This window comes from Pongo abelii, chromosome 8, assembly GCF_028885655.2.
Source record: "Pongo abelii isolate AG06213 chromosome 8, NHGRI_mPonAbe1-v2.0_pri, whole genome shotgun sequence".
Classification (NCBI taxonomy): Eukaryota; Metazoa; Chordata; class Mammalia; order Primates; family Hominidae; genus Pongo; species Pongo abelii.
The window spans coordinates 95346656-95374036 of record NC_071993.2 but is presented as its reverse complement, the minus strand read 5'-3'; the positions used below and the strand labels follow the sequence as shown (position 1 = coordinate 95374036).

The 27381-nt window shown below is 34.6% G+C and overlaps 2 protein-coding genes across 9 annotated transcripts in view; one reads left to right on the top strand and one right to left on the bottom strand.

Annotated features, from left to right (window-relative positions):
* On the bottom strand, positions 1 to 24731 carry LIPJ (lipase family member J). Its single transcript, XM_024253271.3, is given in 9 exon segments — positions 1 to 279; positions 1250 to 1321; positions 4324 to 4395; positions 13272 to 13418; positions 13792 to 13928; positions 15428 to 15537; positions 16060 to 16258; positions 18719 to 18839; positions 24705 to 24731. Coding segments are annotated over 9 exon segments (1119 nt in total). The 3' UTR covers positions 1 to 45.
* The window catches only part of RNLS (renalase, FAD dependent amine oxidase), a 316262-nt gene continuing 312390 nt past the window's right edge, over positions 23510 to 27381 (top strand). For 5 of the 8 annotated variants that reach the window (XM_002820940.5, XM_024254285.3, XM_002820939.6 and 2 more), the window contains exon 1: positions 23510 to 27173. In XM_002820940.5, coding sequence (XP_002820986.4) covers positions 27056 to 27173 — 118 coding nt within the window. In that variant the 5' untranslated portion in view covers positions 23510 to 27055. The other 3 variants (XM_063727652.1, XM_054522609.2, XM_063727653.1) reach the window with 1 other exon arrangement.

The following is a 27381-nucleotide window of genomic DNA, read 5'->3' as shown; positions in this document are numbered from 1 at the left end:
CATTAGGAATGATATAGATCTTTCAACACACAGCGCCATGGTTCTTTATAGATTGTCTTGGATAATATCAATGATTTTATGGTAAACTTGATCATAGACATCTAATCCAAACAAAAAGTCTATATGATTGTAGCAAGAAATAGTTTTATAATAAATATGGTTTGTGATTTCAGAATGTAAAATGTTAACGTCTTCAGGGTCAGCCAACAAGTCACTTTCACCATTCCAAATTGCAGTTGCCACATTCATGTTTGTCATGTTGTATAATGGAGACGTTGTCTAAAAATAAATGAGTGAAAAAATAGTTTTCATAGAAGATGATACAGTAGAAGGTTTTAATTACTAATTGTTTAAAATGATGAGTTTAAATACTGTTTTAAAATAAGTCAAATCTAATGGATTCAACTTACTGGATCTGTTGAGACAAAGGTATGAAAGTATGAATAGGCATTACAAGTTTTACCTGAAAATAAGTCATACATAAATCTAAACTAGACAGTTTGTTCTAATTCAAAATATTCAAACATTTCACAGAGGTAATTTCAGTACTGTTTATAAAACATGAAAGATTTTAAATCAAATTTTCTGTGGCAGTATTACCGTCAATATGTTTGTCAATAAATTATAAGTATTCGCAGTCCACGTCAACTCTGATCTCTTTGAATTTGATCTTCAAATTTTATATGAAGATCAGACTTTTATATGAACAGATCACATCAGCCTGGCGTTTAGCTGAGACAGAAAAGTATGGAGGAAAAGCATAAACTTTGGAGTCAGACAGACATGGGTTCTAGTACTTCAATAATTTTGTCCTTACACAATTTTTACCACATTCTCATTTACTTCTAATTTTTCCTAATTATTATATATGTTTTCTCATCTTTCCAAATAGAATAACTAGTTTTAGGGTGAATAAATATATTATGCCTTTTATTTCTTATTTAACCAAGTGTAAAGCTATGGATATAAAAACTGCAGTATTTTTCCTCTTGAGAGACAGTAACTTCTTCTACTGCCTGTCAACTTTTCTGGACTTATCCGGGTTATTTGTTGTTAAAATACATAGAAAACATGGAAAAGCCACTTTGGTTGGATGTGACAATATGTATCCAAATAAACATTATCTTCACCTGCTGGTCCTTAATCAGTGTGTTATTGTACTCTGGTGGTTTACAGTTGATCCTTGATCTATAGCAAAGTTATCTGAAAAAGTCAGGAAGGTAGAGAGTTTTTATAGAGAATTATGTACCTGATTATAATGAACCAAGTTCAGATCAGGACTGCCCCAGTCATAAGCTTTCAAATGAGTAGAATTTAAAAGCTGAAACAGAAACAAAAAACAAGACCATATCATTTGTTCATTACAGTGGCAGCTGAGCAAGTTAAGCATGCAATGCATATATACCCCTGTTGTACTGGGTCTGCTGGTATTTATACAGGTGGGCTTCTTCATTCTTCCTTTCCTTTGGATAGGGAAATAAATGGAAGGGGTTGGAGATGGGGGCAGGGGAATCTAAAGAAATAATTCCATTGTCTTTACATGAATGTACATATATCCAAGGCCTTTTTCTACCCAGAGGGGGGCCTCTTTTGGGAGAAGTAACATCAGGCTCCCGCAAATCTTCAGCTCAACAGAGGTCAACACTGAGTGTCTTGCACTGAGACTAAGATAACACCCGCCTAAAACACCATGCTTCAAACAATAGGGCTCAAGAGTTTGTCCCAGAAGTCACTTTTTTATTTACCCCTTTACACTCACAGCCTCACCACCACTTTCTGGCCAAGGTTACTTATGACCTTGACATTTCTAACACCTTGATCAATTCTGAGGAACTTTCTCATGTTATCTGTTGGCAGCACTTGACATAGTTGTTCATTCCCTCATCCTTGAGATCTTTCCTTCACTTAGCTTCTAGAATACCACAATTTCTTGATCTTCATTTTTACTTTCTGTTCCTTTTCAGCTTTGTTTAGCCAACTTAGTTTCTGCCACCTGACCTGTTAATCTTTTCAGATCTCAGTACCCAATCCTTGCTCAAAAGGATCTTGCTCTTCTGTCTATACTCACTTCATTTGCATTCTTGCCTCTGGCTTTTTGTATTCTCACTGTCTTGGCTTTACATGTCATTTATATTCAAAGTATTTATCTTCTTTTATAAGTCTTTCCTAGATTCTAGGCTCCTATATACAACTGCTTACTCAATATCATCAATTAAATATCTAAAACTTATTTTACCTTTCCTCCAAAACCTTCATCATCAAACCTCCCTATCTCCTTTAATGGCAATATTACCTTTTCATTACATAAGTCAGAAACTTTAGAATCATCCAAGACTCTCTTTCTCTCTCACCTCTTATAGGGTCCTTCATTAAATCTTGTTGCCTGCATGTTCATGATATACATATGTTTATTCAGACTCCATTCATTTTCACCACCTCCACTGTCAACACATCAGTCCAAACTATCGTCATTTCCCATTTGGATGATTGCAGTAATTTTCTAACTTTCTCACTGCTTTCACTCCTGTCCTACTATAGTCTACTCAACATAGCAGCCAATGTGTTCCTTTTTAAAGTGTAAACTATATCATATCACTTTCCTGCTCAAAATCTGCAGTGCCTACTCACTTCACACAGAGTGAATGCCAAAGGCCTTACAATGACATGCAGATCCCTGTCTTACTTATTTTTGCCTCCGTTTCCTAAGTTTCTATGTTCCAAATGTCACCATCTCACTGAAGCCTGGCCTAACCTTTCTATTCAAAAGTACAACCCACTTCCCAGCATGCCTAATACCTTTTCCCTACTCTTTTACCCCAATTTCTCCACAGTTCTATTCCCTTCTAACACATTATAATAGTTTTTAAAGTTGACATGGTTATTGTTTATAATCTATATACCTACTAATAATGTGTAAGCTTGAGGATGACAGGAGTTCTTGTTTTGTTCACTGATGTAGCCCATGAACACAGAATATTATAGGGACATAGTAGGTGTACAATAAATATTGTTACAATGGATAAATAATTGCAAAGGTTGTTTAGATTTTTCTAGTCTAGCCATCACCAGAGAAGAAAGTATAACTTATCTTACCTAAATATAAGTTATAATAAATGTTTTCAATAATTTATATCTAATCAATTACATTATAGATTTAAACTTTTGTAAATGAAAAAGCCTTACCCAATATCTTAACAATACTTTAAAGTTACCTAGTGTTTATTAACTTTAATGAACATTCATAATCATTAGCCTTTTCAATTCTTACAATATTTTTCTTAGTTAAATCAGAGAATTATTAATTTCACTTTAAAAATAAAGGAAACTGATTCAGGAAGATTAAATGAGATGCTCAATGTCACCCTGCCACTAAGGTCCAGAGAAAGGATTTAATTTCTGGTCTTTTGATCTGAGAAAAGTGTTCTTTCTACCATGTTATCCTGGTTTTCAACATTAAGATTGCATTCACACTGGATTTTTTTTAACAATATCATTAATTGAACAAATATTAGTTGAGTATCTACTATATGCTAAGAACTGTTGGCCTTGGAAATACAAAAGTGAACAAAACTTCTCATGGTTCTCCAGGAGTTGACAATTTAACAGAGGAGAAAGTGCAGTCTAGTGAAAGCGTTTCAGAGTAGGCATTAGGATAACTAACTGTGTTCCAGTCAGATTTTTAAAAGTGGAATAGCTTTGAAGCATTGGGCAAGTCAATTGTGGGATATGGCCTAGATAATCCCTAGTCTACTGTTGTAACATTTTCTTATTTGTAAAACTGATATTTATATTGCTGTAACAGTACTTAGGTTTAGAGAATTAATTAAATTATGATACTAACATTTTATATTTATTTATTTATTTATTTATTTATTTATTGAGACAGAGTCTTACTCTGTCACCCAGGCTGGAGTGCAGCAGTACAATCTTGGCTCATTGCAACCTCCACCTCCCAGGTTCAAGCGATTCTCCCACCTCAGCCTCCAAAGTAACTGGAATTACAGGCATGTGCCACCACACCTAGCTAATTTTTGTATTTTTAGTAGAGATGGGGTTTCACCATGTTGGCCAGGTTAGTCTCAAACTCCTGACCTCAGGTGATCCACCCGCCTCGGACTCCCAAAGTGCTGGGATTATAGGCCTGAGCCATTGCGCCCAGCCTCAATATTTTATAAACTATAAGGAATTATAGAAATATATAATAATTTCATTTTATCCTTATAAATTTATTACTCTATGGCCATGGTATGATCCCTAGAATAATGAGGTAAACCATGAGTAGCGTAAATTAAATTGTATGGAAATGCACTTTAGCAGTTATACCTGACTCCAATGAAGCATATTTTGAACAGATGTTCCTGCTGGGTTTTGTGAAAAATACACATCCAAACGACTCTGAGGGGTTAAAAAAAAAAAGCATTTTTATATAAGTTGAATCACAGAGAGCATAATCTTTTAATATTTATTGAACTAAATTATTTCAAGAAAATTTAATTTTAAATTAATCATATTAATAAACAAATCATCAAATTATATTTTAATTAAATTTACAAATGTACTTATTCAATTGTACAATTTTTAAATTAATATAGAAGCTATTATTGAATTTCTAAGTTATTTGGTCTGTCACTCACCCTACTGAAAACAATCAAATGTGACTGACACACACCTATACACACACATACACATACACCTTTTGAAAGCATTAAAGAACTAACAAGATAGAAGTAAATTACAAAAATAAATTGAGGAGAGAAATAAAGAACCCCCAAAGACAAGCAAAGAACCAAAGTCAGTTTGTTTAAGGTTATTTGTCAGTCCAGGAGAATATGAAGTTTCATTTTGAGACCTTAGCTTGTTGAAAAAAACAAAAAATCTAAGTCTAAGGCCTGTCAAAGTTGAAAGACTTTAAAAAGAAACACTCTCCATAAGGGCCTCAAATTCTATAGTGCCCAAGGTAAAGCCATGATGTTAATCTGTAATCTATGTTTGCATTGCCTAGATAGTTCCTGGAACCTCAGTGAACCAGACATGTAGAGTACTGATCTCAAACTGACCTCAGGTGCCTTGAAAAAGCAAGCAAGATTTATTTCCACAAGAAGAAAAGGCCTGTCTTACTATTCCAATTCTTAGTAAAAATTTCTCAAAATCAGTTAACCCTACTCAGTCAAAGAAAAGCAAGTATATGAAGACAGAGGTATCATGTAAGAACAAGCAAAAATGAAAAAAATAATTTCAAGAAACCTCACAAATATTTTTGATGTTATCAGATGCAGACTATAAAAAATTATTCAGGTTTACAGATATTGTAAAGCAACCACCAGAGGACAGGAACCTTAAGAGAAGAAAAATACAAGAAGCAAATCTTTCATTAATCCCAACTTTCATCCTGCAGACATTTTCCAATATGGTGCAGGGAATTAGAGCCAAACAGAGAATGGTAGTCTTGCTGGGCAGAAGAAACAGAAATCGGTCTGTGTGGGTGCTATGGAGTTGGACTAAAGGCCATAGATTACCAGGAGAAGTAGTCTCCTGAATTAAAGAGAAGTGAATGAAATAAGGCCAACCCTAAAAAGTCTAAAAATGGGCACTGACAATTAGCTAAATGAGGCAAAACTCTTGAGAGGGTAACTGCCATGGTTTGAATGTTTGTTCCCTCCAAAATTCCTGTTGGTTGCCATTGTGGTGGTGTTAGGTGGTGGGATCTTTGCGAGGTGATTGAGCCGTAAAGGCTCTGCCCTCATGGATGGGATTAATGCCATTAAATCCCAGCAGTTTGGGAAGCCGAGGTGGGTGGATCACCTGAGGTCAGGATTTCGAGACCAGCCTGACCAATATGGTGAACCCCATCTCTACTAAAAATACAAAAATTAGCCAGGCATGGTGGCATGTGTTGGTAGTCTGAGCTACTTGGGAGGCTGAGAGAGAAGAATTGCTTGAACCCGGGAGGCAGAAGTTGCAGTGAGCCAAGATTGCACCACTGCACTCCAGCTTGGGTGACAGGGCAAAACTCTGTCTCAAAATAAAATAAAATAAAATAAAATAAAAGGGTGAGTTTGGCTCCCTTTTGCTTCATTGTTGCTTCTTTGCCCTATGCCCTTCACCATGTGGTGGCACAGCAAGAAGGCCATTGCCAGATGTCAGTGCCTTGATCTTGGACTTCCCAGCCTCCAGAAGTGTGAACCAATACATTTCTGTTCACTATGCATAACCCAGTCTCGGGTATTCTATTATAGCAACACAAAATGTACTAAGACAGTAATTTAACCAAGAGAATGTGCAGCGCACTATTCACAGTCCCCTGCAATCAATCCTAGTCACAGAGTGAAACAGGAAAACACAGCCAACAATTAGCACATAAAACAATCAGCAAAAGCAGATGCAGAGATGCTGCAAACATTAGAGTTAGTAAAAGCTTTAAAATAAAGTATGATTAATATGTTAAATAAAATATTTTTTAAAGTTTAAAATGGTCATGAAGGTAGAATATTTTAACACATAATTAGAATTTATTTTATAGTCACTCAAAATAAATTTTTTATTTTTTAAAAATATATAAAATAAATTCTTTATTTTATATATTTTTATATATAAAATAAATTCTTTATTTTATATATTTTATATATAAAATAAATTCTTTATTTTATATATTTTATATATAAAATAAATTATATATAATAATATATATAAATTATATAAAAATATATAATTATATATAATATATATGTTATATATATAAATAAATTATTTATTTTATATGGACACTCAAAATAAAAATACAATATCTAAACTTTATTAGATGGATTTAAAAGCAGACTATACACAGCAAAAGACAGGATTATTGAACTCAAATTCAAGCCTATATAAAATATTCAAACTTAAGTGCAAAGAAAAAATAAAACAAAATAGAGCAAAGAAAGATGTTGGCCACTGTCAGGTGGTCCAATATTTGAAAGACGAAAAAGAATTGATATCCCCTTTATCATTTTTTATTGCATCTATTTGATTCTTCTCTCTTTTTTTCTTTATTAGTCTTGCTAGCCGTCTATGAATTTTGTTGATCCTTTCAAAAAACCAGCTCCTGGATTCATGAATTTTTTGAAGGGTTTTTTTTTTTCTCTATTTCCTTCAGTTCTGCTCTGATTTTAGTTATTTCTTGCCTTCTGCTAGCTTTTGAATGTGTTTGCTCTTCCTTTTCTAGTTCTTTTAATTGTGATGTCAGGGTGTCAGTTTTGGATCTTTCCTGCTTTCTCTTGTGGGCATTCACCGATCCCACAGAAATACAAACTACCATCAGAGAATACTATAAACACCTCTACACAAATAAACTAGAAAATCTAGAAGAAATGGATAAATTCCTCGACACATACACTCTCCCAAGACTAAACAAGGAAGAAGTTGAATCTCTGAATAGACCAATAACAGGCTCTGAAATTGTGGCAATAATCAATAGCTTACCAACCAAAAAGAGTCCAGGACCAGATGGATTCACAGCCGAATTCTACCAGAGGTACAAGGAGGAACTGGTACCATTCCTTCTGAAACTATTCCAATCAATAGAAAAAGAGGGAATCCTCCCTAACTCATTTTATGAGGCCAGCATCATCCTCATACCAAAGCCGGGCAGAGACACAACCAAAAAGAGAATTTTAGACCAATATCCTTGATGAACATTGATGCAAAAATCCTCAATAAAATACTGGCAAACCGAATCCAGCAGCACATCAAAAAGCTTATCCACCATGATCAAGTGGGCTTCATCCCTGGGATGCAAGGCTGGTTCAATATATGCAAATCAATAAATGTAATCCAGCATATAAACAGAACCAAAGACAAAAACCACATGATTATCTCAATAGATGCAGAAAAGGCCTTTGACAAAATTCAACAACGCTTCATGCTAAAAACTCTCAATAAATTAGGTATTGATGGGACGTATCTCAAAATAATAAGAGCTAGCTATGACAAACCCACAGCCAATATCATACTGAATGGGCAAAAACTGGAAGCATTCCCTTTGAAAACTGGCACAAGACAGGGATGCCCTCTCTCACCACTCCTATTCAACATAGGGTTGGAAGTTCTGGCCAGGGCAATTAGGCAGGAGAAGGAAATCAAGGGTATTCAATTAGGAAAAGAGGAAGTCAAATTGTCCCTGTTTGCAGATGACATGATTGTATATCTAGAAAACCCCATTGTCTCAGCCCAAAATCTCCTTCAGCTGATAAGCAACTTCAGCAAAGTCTCAGGATACAAAATCAACGTACAAAAATCACAAGCATTCTTATACACCAATAACAGACAAACAGAGAGCCAAATCATGAGTGAACTCCCATTCACAACTGCTTCAAAGAGAATAAAATACCTAGGAATCCAACTTACAAGGGACGTGAAGGACCTCTTCAAGGAGAACTACAAACCACTGCTCAATGAAATAAAAGAGGATACAAACAAATGGACGAACATTCCATGCTCATGGGTAGGAAGAATCAATATTGTGAAAATGGCCATACTTCCCAAGGTAATTTATAGATTCAATGCCATCCGCATCAAGCTACCAATGACTTTCTTCACAGAATTGGAAAAAACTACTTTAAAGTTCATATGGAACCAAAAAAGAGCCCGCATGGCCAAGTTAATCCTAAGCCAAAAGAACAAAGCTGGAGGCATCACACTACCTGACTTCAAACTATACTACAAGGCTACAGTAACCAAAACAGCATGATACTGGTACCAAAACAGAGATATAGATCAATGGAACAGAACAGAGCCCTCAGAAATAACGCTGCATATCTACAACTATCTGATCTTTGACGAACCTGAGAAAAACAAGCAATGGGGAAAGGATTCCCTATTTAATAAATGGTGCTGGGAAAACTGGCTAGCCGTATACAGAAAGCTGAAACTGGATCCCTTCCTTACACCTTATACAAAAATTAATTCAAGATGGATTAGAGACTTAAATGTTAGACCTAAAACCATAAAAACCCTAGAAGAAAACCTAGGCATTACCATTCAGAACATAGGCATGGGCAAGGACTTCATGTCTAAAACACCAAAAGCAATGGCAACAAAAGCCAAAATTGACAAATGGGATCTAATTAAAGAGCTTCTGCACAGCAAAAGAAACTACCATGAGAGTGAACAGGCAACCTACAAAATGGGAGAAAATTTTCACAACCTACTCATCTGACAAAGGGCTAATATCCAGAATCTACAAAGAACTTAAACAAATTTACAAGAAAAAAACAAACAACCCCATCAACAAGTGGGTGAAGGATATGAACAGACACTTCTCAAAAGAAGACATTTATGCAGCCAAAAAACACATGAGAAAATGCTCATCATCACTGGCCATCGGAGAAATGCAAATCAAAACCACAATGAGATACCATCTCATGCCAGTTAGAATGGCAATTATTAAAAAGTCAGGAAACAACAGGTGCTGGAGAGGATGCGGAGAAACAGGAACACTTTTACACTGTTGGTGGGACTGTAAACGAGTTCAACCATTGTGGAAATCAGTGTGGTGATTCCTCAGGGATCTAGAACTAGAAATACCATTTGACCCAGCCATCCCATTACTGGGTATATACCCAAAGGACTATAAATCATGCTGCTATAAAGACACATGCACACGTATGTTTATTGAGGCACTATTCACAATAGCAAAGACTTGGAACCAACCCAAATGTCCAACAATGATGGACTGGATTAAGAAAATGTGGCACATATACACCATGGAATACTATGCAGCCATAAAAAATGATGAGTTCATGTCCTTTGTAGGGACATGGGTGAAATTGGAAATCATCATTCTCAGTAAACTATCACAAGAACAAAAAACCAAACACCGCATGTTCTCACTCACAGATGGGAATTGAACAATGAGAACACACGGACCCAGGAAGGGGAACATCACACTCTGGGGACTGTTGTGGGGTGGGGGGAGGGGGGAGGGATAGCATTAGGAGATATACCTAATGCTAAATGACGAGTTAATGGGTACAGCACACCAGCATGGCACATGTATACATAGGTAACTAACCTGTACATTGTGCACATGTACCCTAAAACTTAAAGTATAATAATAATAATAATAATAATAATAATAATAAAGAAAAAGAATTGAAATGGTAATGGGTGAGAATGTTTAAGTTTGATGAAAGAAACTCAGTGTATCCCAAACGGTGAACCCCAGTTAAACCAGTATAAAGTTTTTGCATTATTTAGGATGTGGATATAAACACAAACTTAACATAAGTAATAATAAATGATACATTTTATAATTTCTAAGAGAATAATAAAAAATATTTCTTAGAGCAGTAACAAAATAAGAGAAGATAAAATAAAGTATTAAAAAGTATTGCAGAAACACAAAAGTAGTCAAGAAATGTGAAATAAAAAGAATACCAGATAGGACAAACAAAAAGCATATAGCAAGATGATAGCCACAAATCTAATCTTAATAATTATATAAAAATAAATTTACTAAATACCGTAATTCAATTAAAAGGCAAAGATTGTCAAATGAAAATATTGTTAATACGATAACTGAAGACATAAAAGACAAGCTTTAAAATATCTTTGAGGAACAATAAGAACAAAAAAACCCATAAAAATTGACTCATCAGATTGAAGATGTATATATATATGTGTGTGTGTATATATATGTATGTAGATATAAAGGTATGTGTATATATATACATACATACACACTGTGGAATATTAATCAACCATAGAAAAGAAAAAATTCTGCCATTTGTGACAGCATAGATGAACCTGGAGGGTACTGGTAAGTTAAATAAGCCAAATATAGAAAGACAAGTACTGTACGGTATTACTCCTGTGTAGAATCTTAAATAAATAAATAAATAAAAGAGTGAGCTCATAGAAACAGAGTAAAATGGGTGGTTGCCATGGTCTGGCAGGTGGGAAAAATGGGGACATGGTGGTCAAAGGGTATAAACTTTCAGTTATATAGTAAATACATTTTGAGGATTTAACGTACAGCATGGTGACTAGCTAATAATACTGTACTGTATACTTGAAATTTGTTAAGAGAATAGATCTTAAGCACTGTCACCAAAAAGGTGACTATGTGAGGTGATAGATGTGTTAAACTTGATTGTGGAAATTATTTCACAATGTATTTGTTTGTCAGTTGTACCTCAATAAAAAGAGAGAAAATTTCTTTTGTTTTCATTGCCATTCAGGCTACTTGAAACTGTCAAAAATAAAGTTCTGACTGAACAATTTTAAATAGCCTGTACATAAACTTTTAACAGAAACATTCTATAATTAAAACTCAGGTATTTATTATGTCCTTTAATTATAATTCTTCTCTGTGTTTGAAATAAGCTCCAATATAATGCTTAGTTTTCTGGTACACTCCAGATATTCCTTCCATCATGGGTCACTACTGTTTACCTTAATGTAGGTCAAAGGCTTATACAACCCAAATCACATTGTTCTGTTCATCCTTCTGGATGAAGAAGTGCACAGTAGCTTTCATAAACACCTGTCAGGCCTATTTGTGAGCAATCTGAAATGTTTACCAGAGTCTCTACTTCACCTTTATCAGAAAGATAAGAAGGAATCCATTCCCTGAAAGGGACCTAAATAATAACCACACACCCTTGACAGCTGCACTCAGATATCTCAGGCTCATTTCCCTTCATAAGAGTTAGAATTTCTTTTTGTAAATCATCACCAAAAAATTGTAACACTTGGACAAGGTCAAAACTTTGGTTGTTTGATGATACATTTTCCAAGTCACATTGTGAGCCTTTTTATCATCTGTTTTTTCTTGCATCGTGACTTGCTTTCAGTTCTCATGACTTGCTTTCAATTCTCTGGGTGGTTTTCCACACCTGAGTGACATCGGTCAGATTCCACTCACTGCCTTTTTACAAACTACCAGATTATCTTTTGGTTTTTCATACTGGCTCTAAGCAAATAATTTTAAGCCAGACCCTACTTCCTCCACAGATCTTGCTAGGCTCAAGAGACTGATTCAAGCTGAACCACAGTTTCACAATTAACTATTTCCAAACACACTGTGTGTGAAAATTTTCTACTTCCAACTTCCTACAATTCCAGCTAAATTAAGACACAGTCATATTACAATCTACAACACTGTCAACTTCCGTTGCAGAAGAAATGCCACAGTTTTGAAGGCTAGAAAACGAGAGTATAAACAAGCTTTTCTAATAATTTATACACAAAAGAGTTCTCAGAGACATCACATTATAATTACAAAAAATATAGAATTGGCCAAATATACTACCTAAAACATAGAGTGAGTGGATAAGTAAAAATAAACATTGTATTTATGATTCTTCCAGGCCTCTCATAGTAGGGGCTTAGCACTAGATGAACAGAAAAATATGAAAAAAAGGGAATGTGAAAGTAATCCTTTCTGCCTTCTCTGGCAGAAGGTACATTGCTCATATCTTTATGGGTGGAAAAGATGAGAACTGAGTTTCTTATAGCATTCTAAAAATAAGGTAAGGTTGAACAAAATCAGCAAAGTCAACAAACATGTCCTTGTGGCATAAAAATGTGTTTGGGAATTAAGAGAATACCTGTCTTTCTTTGAATGTCTATGTTGGCTCTCTTTGAGAAGCTCTTAAAAGGTCCAGGTACAAGAACCAACCTCTAGTCCAAATGGCACATTTGCTTCTGCCAAATCTGGATGTTTAATTTAATGTGATGAAAAATACTTAGAATGAATGCCTATATTCTTAAGAGAACCTATACACAATCAATCCAAAGGTTTTGGTAATAGTACCTTGAGTACCACAATAGTTTCCCACTCCAAGAGTATTGATAAAAGCTAGAAACTTAAAGATAATTGGCAGGCACTAATTCTAATTATGGAAGGATCAACAAGGATAGGAAGGAGTGTTAGGAACCAGGAGGAGGAGTTATGGAGTTACAGGTAACAAATGAATAGAAGAGTACCTAAATCTTAGAAGTCTCAGGAAACTAATACCCAATAGCAAAGGTCAATAAAGATACCCACCACATCAGCTGTTCTCGAATATTTACAGACAGCAAGACAAATATGGAGTAAAATAATACCAGCATGTTAATGCAAGTTAGTTGTACAATGTTGGTGTAGTCATAAAATCAGATAGGCTAAGAATCTGACTACTAGTGTATGTGGATGAAACACAAAATGACAGAAGGTATAACACAAGCACTATTATTATTATACTTTCCAAATATTGGAAAATATATATATTTCAAATACAACTTGTTCTTACCATATTTAAGTTTTTTGGGTCATATCCAAACATCATAAACAAGATATTGCAGCAAATCTTATCAAAAATTTGTAGTGGACAGAGCTTTGAACCAATGAATTTTTTAAATGAGGTTTTAGACAAGAAGTCTTTGTTGCCAGAAAAAGCCTGTAAAATAAATTTATTTTATTCACATTTGGATGACCACGATAAGTGCTAAAGAAATGTTGTGGCAATTCACTATGTATAAAACCAAATAAATTATTTCACAGTAGTTTGAAAATTTTAAATAAAGGAAAAAACTTAGAAGTAGGGTGTGGAGATGGTTTGGCCACTGGTTTACTTCTCACAGTGAGGTTCTAAAGTTATAATAAGTAAAATTGTATTCCTTTGCAGAAACAAAAGCAAGAATCTAGTGTAAATGAAACCAAAAATTTCAATTCATACTTGTGGTTGTCTACGTATAGTCAAGATCCCTTATTTGAAAGCATAAAATTATCAATTTGGGTTATCAATGACATAAAATAAAGGTAGAACATACCATGACTATTGACTTCCATTTTTATGTCATTCTAATTAAAGGACTTTTTAAGTACTTTGTGGAAAAAACTGGTGCTAAAGCAAAAAATATTTTGATTCTTTCAGCTATCTTTGGTATAGTAGAAAATGTTATGAAACCTAAAATAAAATAAGATATAAATTAGTAAGCTATTCTTAAGCAATTACTAGCATGTAAGAGATGACACCAAGGAGAATAAGAGTAAGTTCAAAAATAGTTTCTGAACAATTAACTTATTTCTTAATTCACTTATCAAACATTTTTAAATCACCCAGTATATAACATTATATTGATCATAATATAATGCTGTAATTTGGGTTTCTAAAATGTATAGACCATAAAGAATGATAATTTAGCAATAAATCAGACATGTAACACCATAGTTTAAAATTTGGAGCAATATTGAAAATTTTTGTAACTTCCAATGGTGAAAATGAAATATGTGAAATTTTCAGACAGATGAATCTTATAATTTAGGTGACAGGCTTAATAAATGTCCCATCGTTTTAATATTTATCTTCAATATATTTTAAAACTCCTTATCTTCTTATACAGAGGATACAAAGCATCTTATTTTATTGGCAATTTAGAGGCATTAATGTGAAAAATAGTCATTTTTTCCCTTTGCCATCTTATCAAGCTATCTACTTACACATCAATATTCTGATTGGTTATTTATTTATTTATTATCTATTTATTTAGGTCAGGTTCTGAGAAGCCAAACAACCAAAGAATTATATATCATATAATAAGACAACAAGCTCCAACACTCATTACTCATTTTTTCTCTTATTTCTACGTTTTCAGGCATTCCTGGTTTTAGATAATTGAATAGTTGATGAGAATTTGGACTAAAAGTCACATATATGGTTAATACATGTCAGAGAAAAGATCTATACAAAATGGGATTAGATTGTTACTCAACATGCTTTTTCTAGTAAGAAGTGGATTATTTCTATAAGAAAATTATAGTCTTCAGCTTAGAAATGACTTACTTAATATTAGCTTCATTATAAGATGGCTTTTTCTCCCTGCAAAGTGGGTAAAGAGGTTTACAGTACCATGCAAGAGAATTATGTTAGGTCATAGGTCATTTATTTTCGAAAGTAAAGTTGTTAATGTATTAGGCATTAGAGTTCTGATTAAAGTTCTTTTCTAGTCATCTTTAAATATAGAAAGAATTTCCTGATTTTTGTTCATTTCTTAAGTTTGATCAGTCCTAAATGCAAAAACATACATAGCTTTTTCATCTTTTCCACTCATAAAATCCTATGCTACATTTTTAAAAGGAAAAATAATGTGAAAGTTCTATTTGTAGAACAAATAATAGTGGCAATCTCACTTTGATCTTAAATAACATAGATATCCAACTTTTATACAATTTGAAACAAACAAAACCACAACCAACCTTGTCTTTACAATCAATTCTTTGTGACTAGAGAAGACTCCATGGGGGATCAAAGCAGCATGTAAGATTCCAGGGCATTCTGCCGTACTGTTTGTCTCACAGTTTTTGTTTTACTTACAGGTCTAGAAGCTTATCTACAACTTTAAGAAGTATATGCACAACCTTAAAAAAGAAATTAAGGGATATTTGCAATAATCTTTCTTGGCATACCAATAGTAGTACCCTGTGAATGGCCTACATAAAATATTTCCTCTTGTCTGGTTTGCTTCACAATGAAATCAATAGAGGCTGGAAGGTCATATTTTGCCATCTCGTCAAAACTACAAAAGAAAGAGGAAAATAAAAATAGCACTTTCTACTAATGTTATGTTAGTATTTGAAAATAATGAATAGATAAATGAATAAAGGCAATTTTCTACTCTAGTTATTAATAAGGAAGTTATATGGTATAATGTATCTTCTGAATAGAGACTTCTGTGGGAACTCAAACTCAAGGAAATAAAATCACAACTCAGTCTTATAAAGAGGGTGTTTGTATATGAAAAATAGAGTAGGGTAGACAAAATATATGAGTTATAGAGTAGAAGAGTAGTTAAAGGAAGGATGGGCTTGGTCAGTAAGGTACTAAGTAAGAAATAAAGATTATTGCTGAAACGTAAGAAACAAACTCAAAATCACACAAGTACTCTTTAATTTTCAAGCAAAAATTCACATAAATTTTAATAGTCTATGGAAAGTCCTAAATTGTGAATAGAGTAAGACCTAAATTTTATTTTATTGCATTCAAAATGAAAAATTTGTATACACTTATAAAATGAAATGTTACTTCATTTTATTTGTACCTGAAAGCCCAGAATTCTTTGGAATTCGTTTCTAGGTACAAGTGTTTCCTGGACCAGGTATTTCCTCTGCTATTTCCCATCCACACATCATAACCAGCATCTGCCAGAATGAAGCCCAGACTATTGTTGGGAAGATTGGAAATCCAGCTGCTGGCAGATATAAGCAAACCATGTTGCAAGTATACAACAACCCTCTGAGCTGAAAAAAAAATGTAGAAAGTTCTTTATAAATTTTGTAGTTATCTATATGAAAATATCTTATCTGAAATTCAAACTTTTAGTACATGACAGTTTAAAGATTTTTAAAAATTGTTTTCATAAGTGGGGTAAGTTATTAAGATTTAATCCCATTGTATGACAGAGCTGTTTAATACAGTTCACTAATGGATGTCTTTCAAATAACCAAGTGAGCAATTAGGTCACATCACACTTAAATATGTACATTTTACTGAGAAAAAATAATCAAAATTTTATAGTAATTCAAGCACTCATACACATTTTAAGTAACACATTTTAAATCAGGGATCAATTACGTAGCAAAGTTGACACATCCATTGGCACATGGCCATGGTATCTACTGGTCCTACCATATAACTCCCATCAAGAGGCTGCCAACCTGATAGAAAAATGAAACAAGCCCTTGAATGCTCAGTAAAAGCCAGCTGGGAAAAATCCAGCTGGGAGATGACACCCTGTAAGTATGGGCACTATCCTTCAGGATTTATTGTACATCTTTTAAAAATGGTGAGAATATATTAGTGATTCCCCAATAAGCAGAATCCAGAAGTCTGAGGAACAAGAGCTTGCCATCACTCCTAGTAACCCATTTAGGGATCTGTTCTTACAATTTTAGCCTCTACATATCTAGAGGCCCTGGTCTCCAGAGAGAAAATGCTTCCACCAAGGCACTGTAAGCATCCTAACAAACAAGGCTATGACCACTGCCTGGTCACTTTGGGCTCTTCATTACTGAAGACCAGGAAGTTTGTTGACCCTGATCATCATAAGGAAGTAGGTCTGCTGATACAAAATGAGGAAAGGGAGAAATACATTTGCTCTTCAGGTGATCCACTGAGTCATCTTTTCCTACTTCTATGCCCGGTTTTAACTGTACATGAACAAGTACAACTATCATCTGATATGAAAATGTTAGCCCCTAGGGATGAAGGCCTGGCTTACCCTATCAGGCAGGCTATCTGAGAGGCAGAGAAAGCTAGAATAGATGGTGGAGGAGGACATTTATAAGTACTAGTTATGGCCTTAGGTTGCTTTTTTAAGGGTTTACTATTGCTCATCAGGCAGGCTACCTGAGAGGTAGAGAAATCTAGAATGGACAGTGGAGGAGGACATTTATGAATACTAGTTATGGCCCTAGTGTTGCTTTTTAAGGGTTTACTATTGCTCCTTTCTCTGTAGAATTGCCCATGGCCAAATTGGAACTGCCTCACCTAAAAGACAACACCTCCTTCTAGGGGTAGCCTTCAGGCAATGATTAACTGATTTGGGAAGGCAAAAAGCTGGCTCTCTGATCTCAAGGTGGGACCACCTCTGTAGTGTAATTTTTATGGGAACCTTGAACTCCTCTGAGATCATTTTTTAGCTAGCCCCAAGCTGAGTCATATTATATTATTCCTTAACTCTTTACCCTACTTTATCCTAATTTCCATGTTACTGCCTCCTGACAGTATTTCATCAATCAGTCACATGTACCTGAACCCCTCTCTCAGGCTCTGCCTTTAGAGCACTCTAAGGCACTTGCTGTGTTTTAAAATTATCTTTAAATCTTTAATACAGTACTTGTAAAATGAGGTCATAGCTTGGGGGATAATTACTATTATTATATAAAATCTATGTTAAGATTTTCTGCTACTGGGTATAACCTTTATAAATATGCAAAATTATGTTAATTGAGGTTGTTTCAAATTAATATCCTCTCTGAAGTGTATTTTAATGTTCAAAATAACTTGAGAGGATGCCCTATAATATAAGAAACATTCTATTTGTTTCACATCCTGTTTCCTTCTGAAAGAAACATTCTTTCAGGAAGAAAAGCTAAGGAGAAAAAAAAATACTTGGCTTTTATTTGGGTAATTATATGAATAGGCAAAAGTAATCCATTACATATTCTACTAGTAAGTGGCAGATCTAGGATTACAACCCAGATCTCCTAACAAATTCTAGTGTATTTTGCACCACACTCTGATGATTCAAATGTACTTACTGTTGGAATAAAGAGCCCTAAGGCTGCTACCAACCTCATCTCTCTGCTATTTCTAGAGGATAGAATCACAAAGACAAAGAAGGAAATTTGTACCAGCTTTTCTTCAAAACCTAGAGCATAATAATGTTATTGTGTTTCAGAGCATTTCTAATTTCTCATCAGAAAAAGAAAATTCTAGAGAATCAACATGTAAGAGCAAAGTGATCCACAAAGGAAACCTGGGAAGAACAGCTTGTGTTCCATCACAACCTCTCTGTGACCAGAAGGCTGGTGTATCTTCTTGTGTGACTCTTCTTGTAGCATGCGGGAAGATACATGGGAAGTTAACTATTCACTTAATCTTAAGATGCTTTTCTTGTCCTACGTTCTCCGTCAATTGGAGCAATTAAGAACTTCAGGTCCCAGATAGTCACCAATCCATCTTCAATTGAATATTACCTAGATTTTTATTATTGTCTGTCCTCCCATAAGGAATTCTATAAAGGCCAAGGATATAACCATCTTCGGTTACAATATCATATTCTTCATCAGGGTAGCCCCAGTAGGAAATAATCTGGCTCTAGATAAAGAAAAAGCAAATCTTTTAGCATAAAATTGTTATCCAATTAAGTTGAATGGTTTACCATTTCTAACGCATTATGTGATAATGAACCTTGGGATTCTCTCTCAACCTCAAGCCTATCTATTTTTATTTTCACTAATTTACTGATTCATTCAGGTAATAAATATTTGTAAAACACCTACTGAGCAGCAGTTTTATATACTAGGGATTGAAAGAATAAAACAAACAAACAAACAAACAAACAAACAAACCCCTACCCTCAAAGAGATATCTCAAGAATATTTTCTTTTTTTAACTAGTAGTCTCTCATACTTTTACCTACCCACCCATATACAATTTAAAAATATACATGCATCCATAAATGTTTGCATGTCTATGTGTATATCTAATCTTATATCTGAAATTTCTATATTTATAAATATATAGAAGAGAAGGAGGTATATATTCATACCTTCATATATATGAATATATATTTCAAATATGTGAAAGTATGAATATAGTTACACATTTTTCATTACAAAGATAGAATAAGGCTGGAGGAGAAACTAAGCTATAGAATAGTAGATGAGAAACATTAACATAGAGACATGTACATTTGACTGTAAATCTATTAACTTAAAATTCCAAATTTGAAGAGTAGCATTCTCTGTTATTTCAGCAGTCCAGATTTATTTTCTAACAACTTAAAATATTCATATCTGCTTCAGGGTTCACAGATCTTTGATTTTGAAAGACACCATGAGTAATTCCAAGAATTCGGATAAAATACATTATTGTGAAAAGATACCACATTTGGGACCTATATATAAAAGGGAGATGTTTGTACAGTTAAAATTGCAGCAAATAATACCATTTATAAAACTGCAGCAAATAATTCTGTGAGGTAGGAAATATTACTGTTTTCAGGTGAGAAAACAGAGGCTTTGAAGAATTAAATAACTTGGTTAAAACCATAAAATGTATAACTGGCAGTCAGAATTCAGATTCAGGACTGCTTAATTTCAAAGTCCATGCTTTTCTGGCTACCCTATTTTGTAGATAAATTCCCTCTTAGAAGTCTCCATTATAGTATTGCTCAGCCCAATTCTGAGAGCTTTATCATGTATTACAAATTAATTGATGCGTGAATTAATGACGTAATATTATTACCAGCCTAACATTTATTTAATGTATGTTTAATTGTTTTTTTAGGGGGGAGGGGAAAGAATGGGGAGATTTGGAAGCTTGGATAACTTTCATTCAGCAACTCATTTTATTTTTTTTACAGATAGGTGATTTTTGAGTCTCCTAAATTCTAGGAAGGCAGAACTCTTAAGTTTTTTCTTAAAACAATAAACCAGGTACTCACAGAGGCTGCCATCCAGATTCTACCCCAAAAAGCATGACTTACTAATCTTATGAGCCTTGTACAATAAGCCAAGCACTACACTCAGAAGGACATGATTTAAGGATTATAAAACCCCTAGTTCCACCACTCATTAGCTAGGTGACTTAAAGCAGATTACTTAACCTCTCTGATCATCAGTTTCCCTGCCTACAAAATGCAACTAATACCTACTTCTCAGGATTGTTATAAAACTTAAATCTGATCAATGTAATATGATGTATTAGTGTAATATCTGTCATATAGCTGACATTAATATGTAACAATCCTCCTTACTCAAGAGAATAAATTACAAGCAATTTAGGGACATAATTTACATGCACATACTTGATATGTCTTTCTTATATATTTATTAGTCCAGTTTCCAGTGCACTGATAGCTTGAAAAAAATTATGTAAATCTGAAAGTTTTAAAGTGTATTCATTTTTAAAAAAACACTTTCTAACTGAAAACATTAATTTACAGAAGCTACACTTCTCTCCTTTGGTCCAAGTATTTATATTTTCTATAATATCTGTGATTTTCATTGAAGGCAACAGCAAAGTTTAAAACAGCATTACCAATATCTTCTACCAAAGAGAAGAGCAAGAGCTGCTAATTTAACTGCACAAGGAAAAACTTTATAACGTTTGGAATCACATTTAGATATTCCTCTTTGGTTGTATTTTTGGAAAAGTGCTCAGCAGGCAGCAAGTCTACTCAGTTCTCTCTCCTCATGGGCTGTCTCAGATAAGTATATGGAAATAGCTTGGGAAGGAATATTTTCTCTGTCTGTACAATGTATTAACTGATATTGTAGCTTACTACACACTGCTTGCTTCCTAGCTGAGGTTTTAAGATGCTTTGCATTATATCTAGAAGCAATGTATAGACTATCATCTGAAACAAGATACCTTTTAAAATAAAATTCTATTAATAATTATCTTGGGAAAATAGGCATAATCTGGACTGTTCCAGGCATGTAGGTTTTGACTGCCCAATTTATAGCCTCAAATATTTACCCAAATTTTAATATTTTTGTACAAAGAAAACACAGAAGGATAAGCCTTTGATATATAGTTGTGGTACTCCTAATAGCCACCAATGGGAAATGTTTAAACTGAATGAAATTAACTTTATTATTTGCAGTGACTCATCAACCATACAAAGCAACTAGTGAAAAAGTTCACTAAAGTCTAGAATGTGGCCATTGAGCACTTGAAATGTGGCCAGTGATAAACTGAATATTTTATTTTAGCTAAATCAATTTTAATATGAAAGCTAAAGCAGTGTAAAATACTTTTCTATTAAACACAACTTTAAATTTTTATAATATTTTCTGTATTGTTAATCCAAATTCAAGATTGTCTTGAAACAAAAGCAATACTTGTCAAATATCCCATAACTGAAAACAAGAAAATCGCAGGATGACATGTTTTTTCATCCATATCATGCTGAATGGAAAAGCTCATTTATTACCTTAATAAACTGCTACTAGACTTTATGTTGAAATGAAAACTTTCCATAATGCAATTCAATAATAATGATTTACACATTTTTCTAACATGAATCAATATGCTGATTTTAATTCTAAACAACAGCATTTATATAAATTGGCTACAAAACTACAAGAAAAATAGTTGATATTAATAAATTTAGAGTTTCTTTGCAACTCAAACTGGAATTTGATATTAATAATTTTAAGTTGACATGAGCTATTTAAATATACTTAACTTGGAGAGATAGAGTTTTTAAGTTGATATGCTTTTACTTCAAAGTCTAATCAATTTTTCTAAAAAAGATAAATAATTTTGTCATAGTAGATGCAAATATAGGAGAAAATGATTTATTTATAGTCAATTCAGTTACTGAAACTTTTAAATATGTTTCAATTTAGGTATGTGAAACTACTCTTGTAGGTGTAAATTTTATGAACTCTAAAAACACCTCAAGTGTGTCTAACACAAATTTAGCTCCAGAATTAAGATCTTTTATACATGTAAAATAAACTGTGGATTTTGAAGGTTTACAAAAAAAGATAATGTAAAATATCTCATCAATAATTTTTCTAATACTTACATGTTGAAATAATAATTTGGATAAAATGGTTTGCTATTTATTAAGTTCATGCAAGATATCATAGAAGTAATCACCACTACTAGATTAAAATATTATCTTGGCCTGTAAACCTTGTACCTAATGGAGCAGGTAATCATTATTACTTCAATTTAAGTTACTTGCCATAATTTTCCATCCATGCTGGCTGCCTGGTGAGATACTATTCCATGGAGCAAATCACTGGTGTTTGCTCTGCTAAGAGGCAAACTTTCATAAGGCAGCCAAAGATGAAAGTGAGTAAAAAGTGTAGTTTTGTACCACAGCACTAAAACTGGAGGTTACCAGAATTTTAAATAATGATTTTTAAAAGCTATCACCCATTTAGCAAAAGTACTTAAACAAAATATGAAGATATCAAATATCTGTAATATTAATAACATTAATCCATAACTACAATATAATTTCCTAAAAGATGGCTTGAGAATTATGTTTCTTTAGCTTCTGCCATTAAAATGATTAGTTTGACTCTAGGTACAACACACAACAATGAAAAGTATTATATCATACCTCTCTGCTTTTGTGGATTTTAAGTGTCCAATGTATGTGTCTTCAAAGTAGTCATATATTGTTTTTCTTTTAGCAAAAGTTGCTAAGTAGAGTCATAGGAAAGCTAAGAAAAAGCATATTATACCAAAAAAAAAATAAAAAGAGAACATTTAGCTCAAGGCAATATTAAATTCAGCTTCCTATTTTTTTCCAAGCCCCTTTCCCATATGTTAATCCAAATACATTCACATCTTGACAAAAATGAGAAAACCACTACAGAAGTTGTCAGTGATAGTTTCCCGCTAGTGTCCATTAAAAAGCAATTAAAATTATTAAGATATGAAACTTCCTTAAAAGTCTGAAGTAGATTTATTTTTCTCTCTGGCAGTTATTGTAATAACAGTAACAAGTAGTGACTATGCAGTCTATAATGACTTAAAGGAGTTCAAATATAGAAGCAACAGTCTTAAAAGTATTGTTAGGTCTCAAAAGAAGACATATACGCGGCCAATGAACACATGAAAAAGTTCAACGTCACTGATCATTATCCAGCTGAATTACCATCCGGTCTATCTTCATTTAAGTATTATCCTCAAAAGTCTTGTATATTTTCCAGCAAACAGATAGTGAACCCTCATAGTCTCTGAGAATTCTAACTTTGATTCTAGTTGCCAGGGAAACTGTGTTGAATATGACAAAATTTCTACCCTGTTGGTGCTTAAATTCTAGTAGGAGACAAACAATAAATAATAAATAAGTAAACAGGTAAAAAAGCGAGATTACTTCTAAAAGGGATTGAGATGAAGAAAATAAAGCATTCATTTTTCCATCATTTAATGGAATAGGGAGTCACTGGGTGACTATTTTAGGTCAAGTGGTTAGAGAAGACCTCTTTTAGGTGGCTTTTAAGCTGATTTGAATGAAGTATTCAAGGAGTCAGCCTTGAAAAGATCAAGAATAGGAAAAAAGTCAAGGGAAAAGGTCAAGGTGATTAGGAAAAAATAAATATTAGACATGGGGGCTGTCTCACCTATCTTGCAATCCTAGGTGACCTAGTCATTCTAGGTCATCTAGTCATTCTTACCTTTCCAGAAAGCTGCACTACTGCCAAGTAGTCAACCAAGGACCCATTATGCTATTAACTGTGAAATCAGATGTTACCCATTCTGGAGGTTGGGACGTAATGAGAAATTGCAAACCACAATGGCTATTTCCATTTGATGACCACAGCAATCTAAAATTCTGGATAACTGTTTTTGAAAGAGCGTATGATCATAGGGAGAAAGAAAAAAGACAGTGAAAGATTAATGCAAATTCACAACTGCAGGAGATGCAAGCAAAAAGGATGCTGTATACACAGAGAACAGCGTAAGTAAAGGTTTTCTTCTGCCATACATAAGTGGACAATCTGAGGATGTGTTCAAGGAAAAGAAAGAAATTCAGTTTAGCCATAGCACAGAACAAATGAAGATACAAACGTAAGCGATAACTGTAGGATGAGAATATATTATTGAACATTTTTTATGCCAAATTAATGAATGGAACTTAATTCTGTATGAAACTGAGAGCTACAGAAAGTTTTTGGGGATAGTAATGACTTATCTAGAAGCTGGGTGCAGAACTGGGAAGTAGGAAGACTAGTTAGAAAGCTACGGTAATAATTCCAGTAAGAACTGATGGCCTGAACTGGTCTGATGGTAGTGGGGTTATCAGAATTTACTAACATTAGTGTCACTAAAGTTGGTATACAACCCTCCACTGCTAAATTTGACTGGCTTAAAAAAAAACCTAATGGCTTGAACTCAAGTAGTGAATTCATTTTTTGGCAATTACTCTCTGAAACGTTAAATGTTCACAGTGGGCAGAGTGCAGTGAAGAAAAAGTTCCAACTTTACCATATTCTGTTCACTGTTTTCTGCCATTGCTGGTGGAAATGGAATTTGAGCAACATTTCTGTTGTACAATCTGATGTGACTCGATGATTCAAGAGACAATGGAGAAATGGTCAAAAAGACCTGAGGACTGATAGGTACCAAGGATGAGAAAAAAGAAGCTATAGAAGATAATTATGAAGTTTCAAGTCTCATTGTCCATGATGATCAAATTATTAATAGAAATGAGGAAGCTGGAAAGGATGGAAAAGAGCAGGAGAGCAGATTCAGAAGACCATGAAGGCCTGCCCTTGCTTCACCATTGAGATGATAGGTAACTTGGGCAAACTCACTTGAACTTAGTGTATTAACATGTATAAAATGGTGGCAGAAGACAGTTGAAATAGATTACTGCAAATGTACTTTCCAGATTGACGATTTTGAGATTTTAGGGCTATGGTTATGAATCACATTAAGCTTTTAATTTCAGAGAAATCTGAACTTTTAATTTCAGAAAAATCATAAACTTCAATGTATAATGGTACACTATTTCCCCAAGATAAATTCTGCTTTAAACGGCATATTTTTAAGGCTTTTGACATAGTATCAGACCGTATTATGAAAAATTTGTCTAGTACACTTCCATCAGTAATATACCATTGTGTATTTTGCTGTATCCCTGAAAAAAAGACATTTTTACATTTACAAAAGTAATTCCTAACCCGGGGAACATGGCAAAACCTTATCTCTACATAAAGTACACACACCCACAAAATTAGCCACACGTGGCGGTGGGCACCTGTAGTCCCAGCTACTCAGGTGGCTGAGGCAGGAGAATCGCTTGAGCCTAAGAGGTCAAGGCTGCAGTGAGCCCTGATCGTGCCACTGCACTCTTGCCTGAGTGACACAAGACCCTGTCTCAAGAAAGAAAAAACAAAAAACTCAACAAACGAAAAATAGTACCTCATTTTAATTTGTATTTGAATATAAAAAATTAAACACATGCTTATTGGACTTACGTATTTCTTTTTATTCAAGAACTCTATCCAATATATACACATTTTCCTTTTGGCTTTTGTCATTTGTGTCTTTAAGACTTTGAATAATGTTTTTAAATAATATTAACTTTAATCTTTCATACACCTTTCAGAAATTTACTATTTGTATTTTGTTTTGTGTATTTTATAACACACAAGTTGTAAATGATTACGTATTGTTTTTCTGTTCAATTCCATCTTTCATTTTTATGCTTAAAAATGTCTTCTTAGTCATATATGCCCGTCTACATTTTCTTCTAGTTCTTTTATTAGATACATCTAGTATTAATTCATCACCCATTTGATACATGGTAATTTTTTTCATGATGTGGACATGAAGTAAATATTCTGATTTTTAAATGTTTCCATTATAATTGGCTACCATTGTCAATTTTCTTATTGGTTCTGATACTTATTCGGTTTCTTAGTTTTCCAGGTAATAATTCATCTGCAAGTCAGCGTAACTTAATTATTTGTTTTTTAATAGTTCAATATTATCATTGCCTTTTGTTGTTTCATTGAGAACTTCCAGCACAATGTTAGGAGGAGGAAAAAAACAATGGCAATGGCACCAATCCTTCTCTTGTTCATCTTTATATTCCTTAGAACATATGGAATGCGTTCTGACATACAACTTATTGAAGAGTAATTTGGAATTTTCTGATGAATCAACTGTCTTTAATCTTTACAAGTTTGAAAGGTATACGTTATTGTTCCCATTTCCCAGGTGGTGAAACTGAGGTTCAGGAAGGTTACATAAAGTCCCAGGTCTAAGAAAAATGTCTCCCAGATTCCAAAAGATGTTTCTATTATGCTAATAGTGGCCGTTCAAGAATTAGAGGAAAGGCTGCCCGTGGTATCGCTGGTGATTCTTCTTCCCACTTTCAAATGTAGAATAGTAAAATAGCAAAAATCCCAACAGGCATGGGAGTTATCGCAGTAGATAGGTTAAGCTGGTTCTCTGCTGTGGTCAACGTAAGCTCTGTTGCGACGCGGGTTCTCCCAACAATAGCCCACACCATTTCCAGGCTTTTCTGGGCGACGGGCAGGCTGGAATGTGGAACTTCTCTGGATATACCCGGCCCCCAAAGCGAGGAGACAGGCAGCCCCGGTTCTCCGCAGCCCCAGGTTTGCTCGTCAAGGACGGAGGGGCCTCTCAGCTCCGGCCGCCTCCTCTCCGCCCCCTGCAGGCCGGCCGGAGGGACAGCTCAGGGCCCAGGTTGGCGCAGGGAGCACGGAACCAAAGAGCGCTAGCGCCCGTTCGGCCGCCTTTCCACAAAGCCCGGGCCGACCGGCCCCGCCGCGGAGACTCAGCGCGGATCGCGGCTCCCTCTCGCCATGGCGCGGGTGCTGATCGTGGGCGCCGGGGTGACAGGAAGCTTGTGCGCTGCGCTGCTGAGGAGGCAGACGTCCGGTCCCTTGTACCTTGCTGTGTGGGACAAGGCCGAGGACTCAGGTGGGTTGTCTAAACGCCAAAACCTGGGAAAAGAGGACTGCCGGCCAGGCTGCTGAGGTGGTGTGGGCCTGCGCCCGAGAAAGTCTATAGGCGAAAACGCTATACCCTCAGCTCCCTGAGCGGCCGTGTAGCGCGGCCCATGCGCCGAGCGGCGCGCCTCGTCACGTGATCGGGGACTTCCGCCACACAGGAAAAGGCCCAAGAAGGG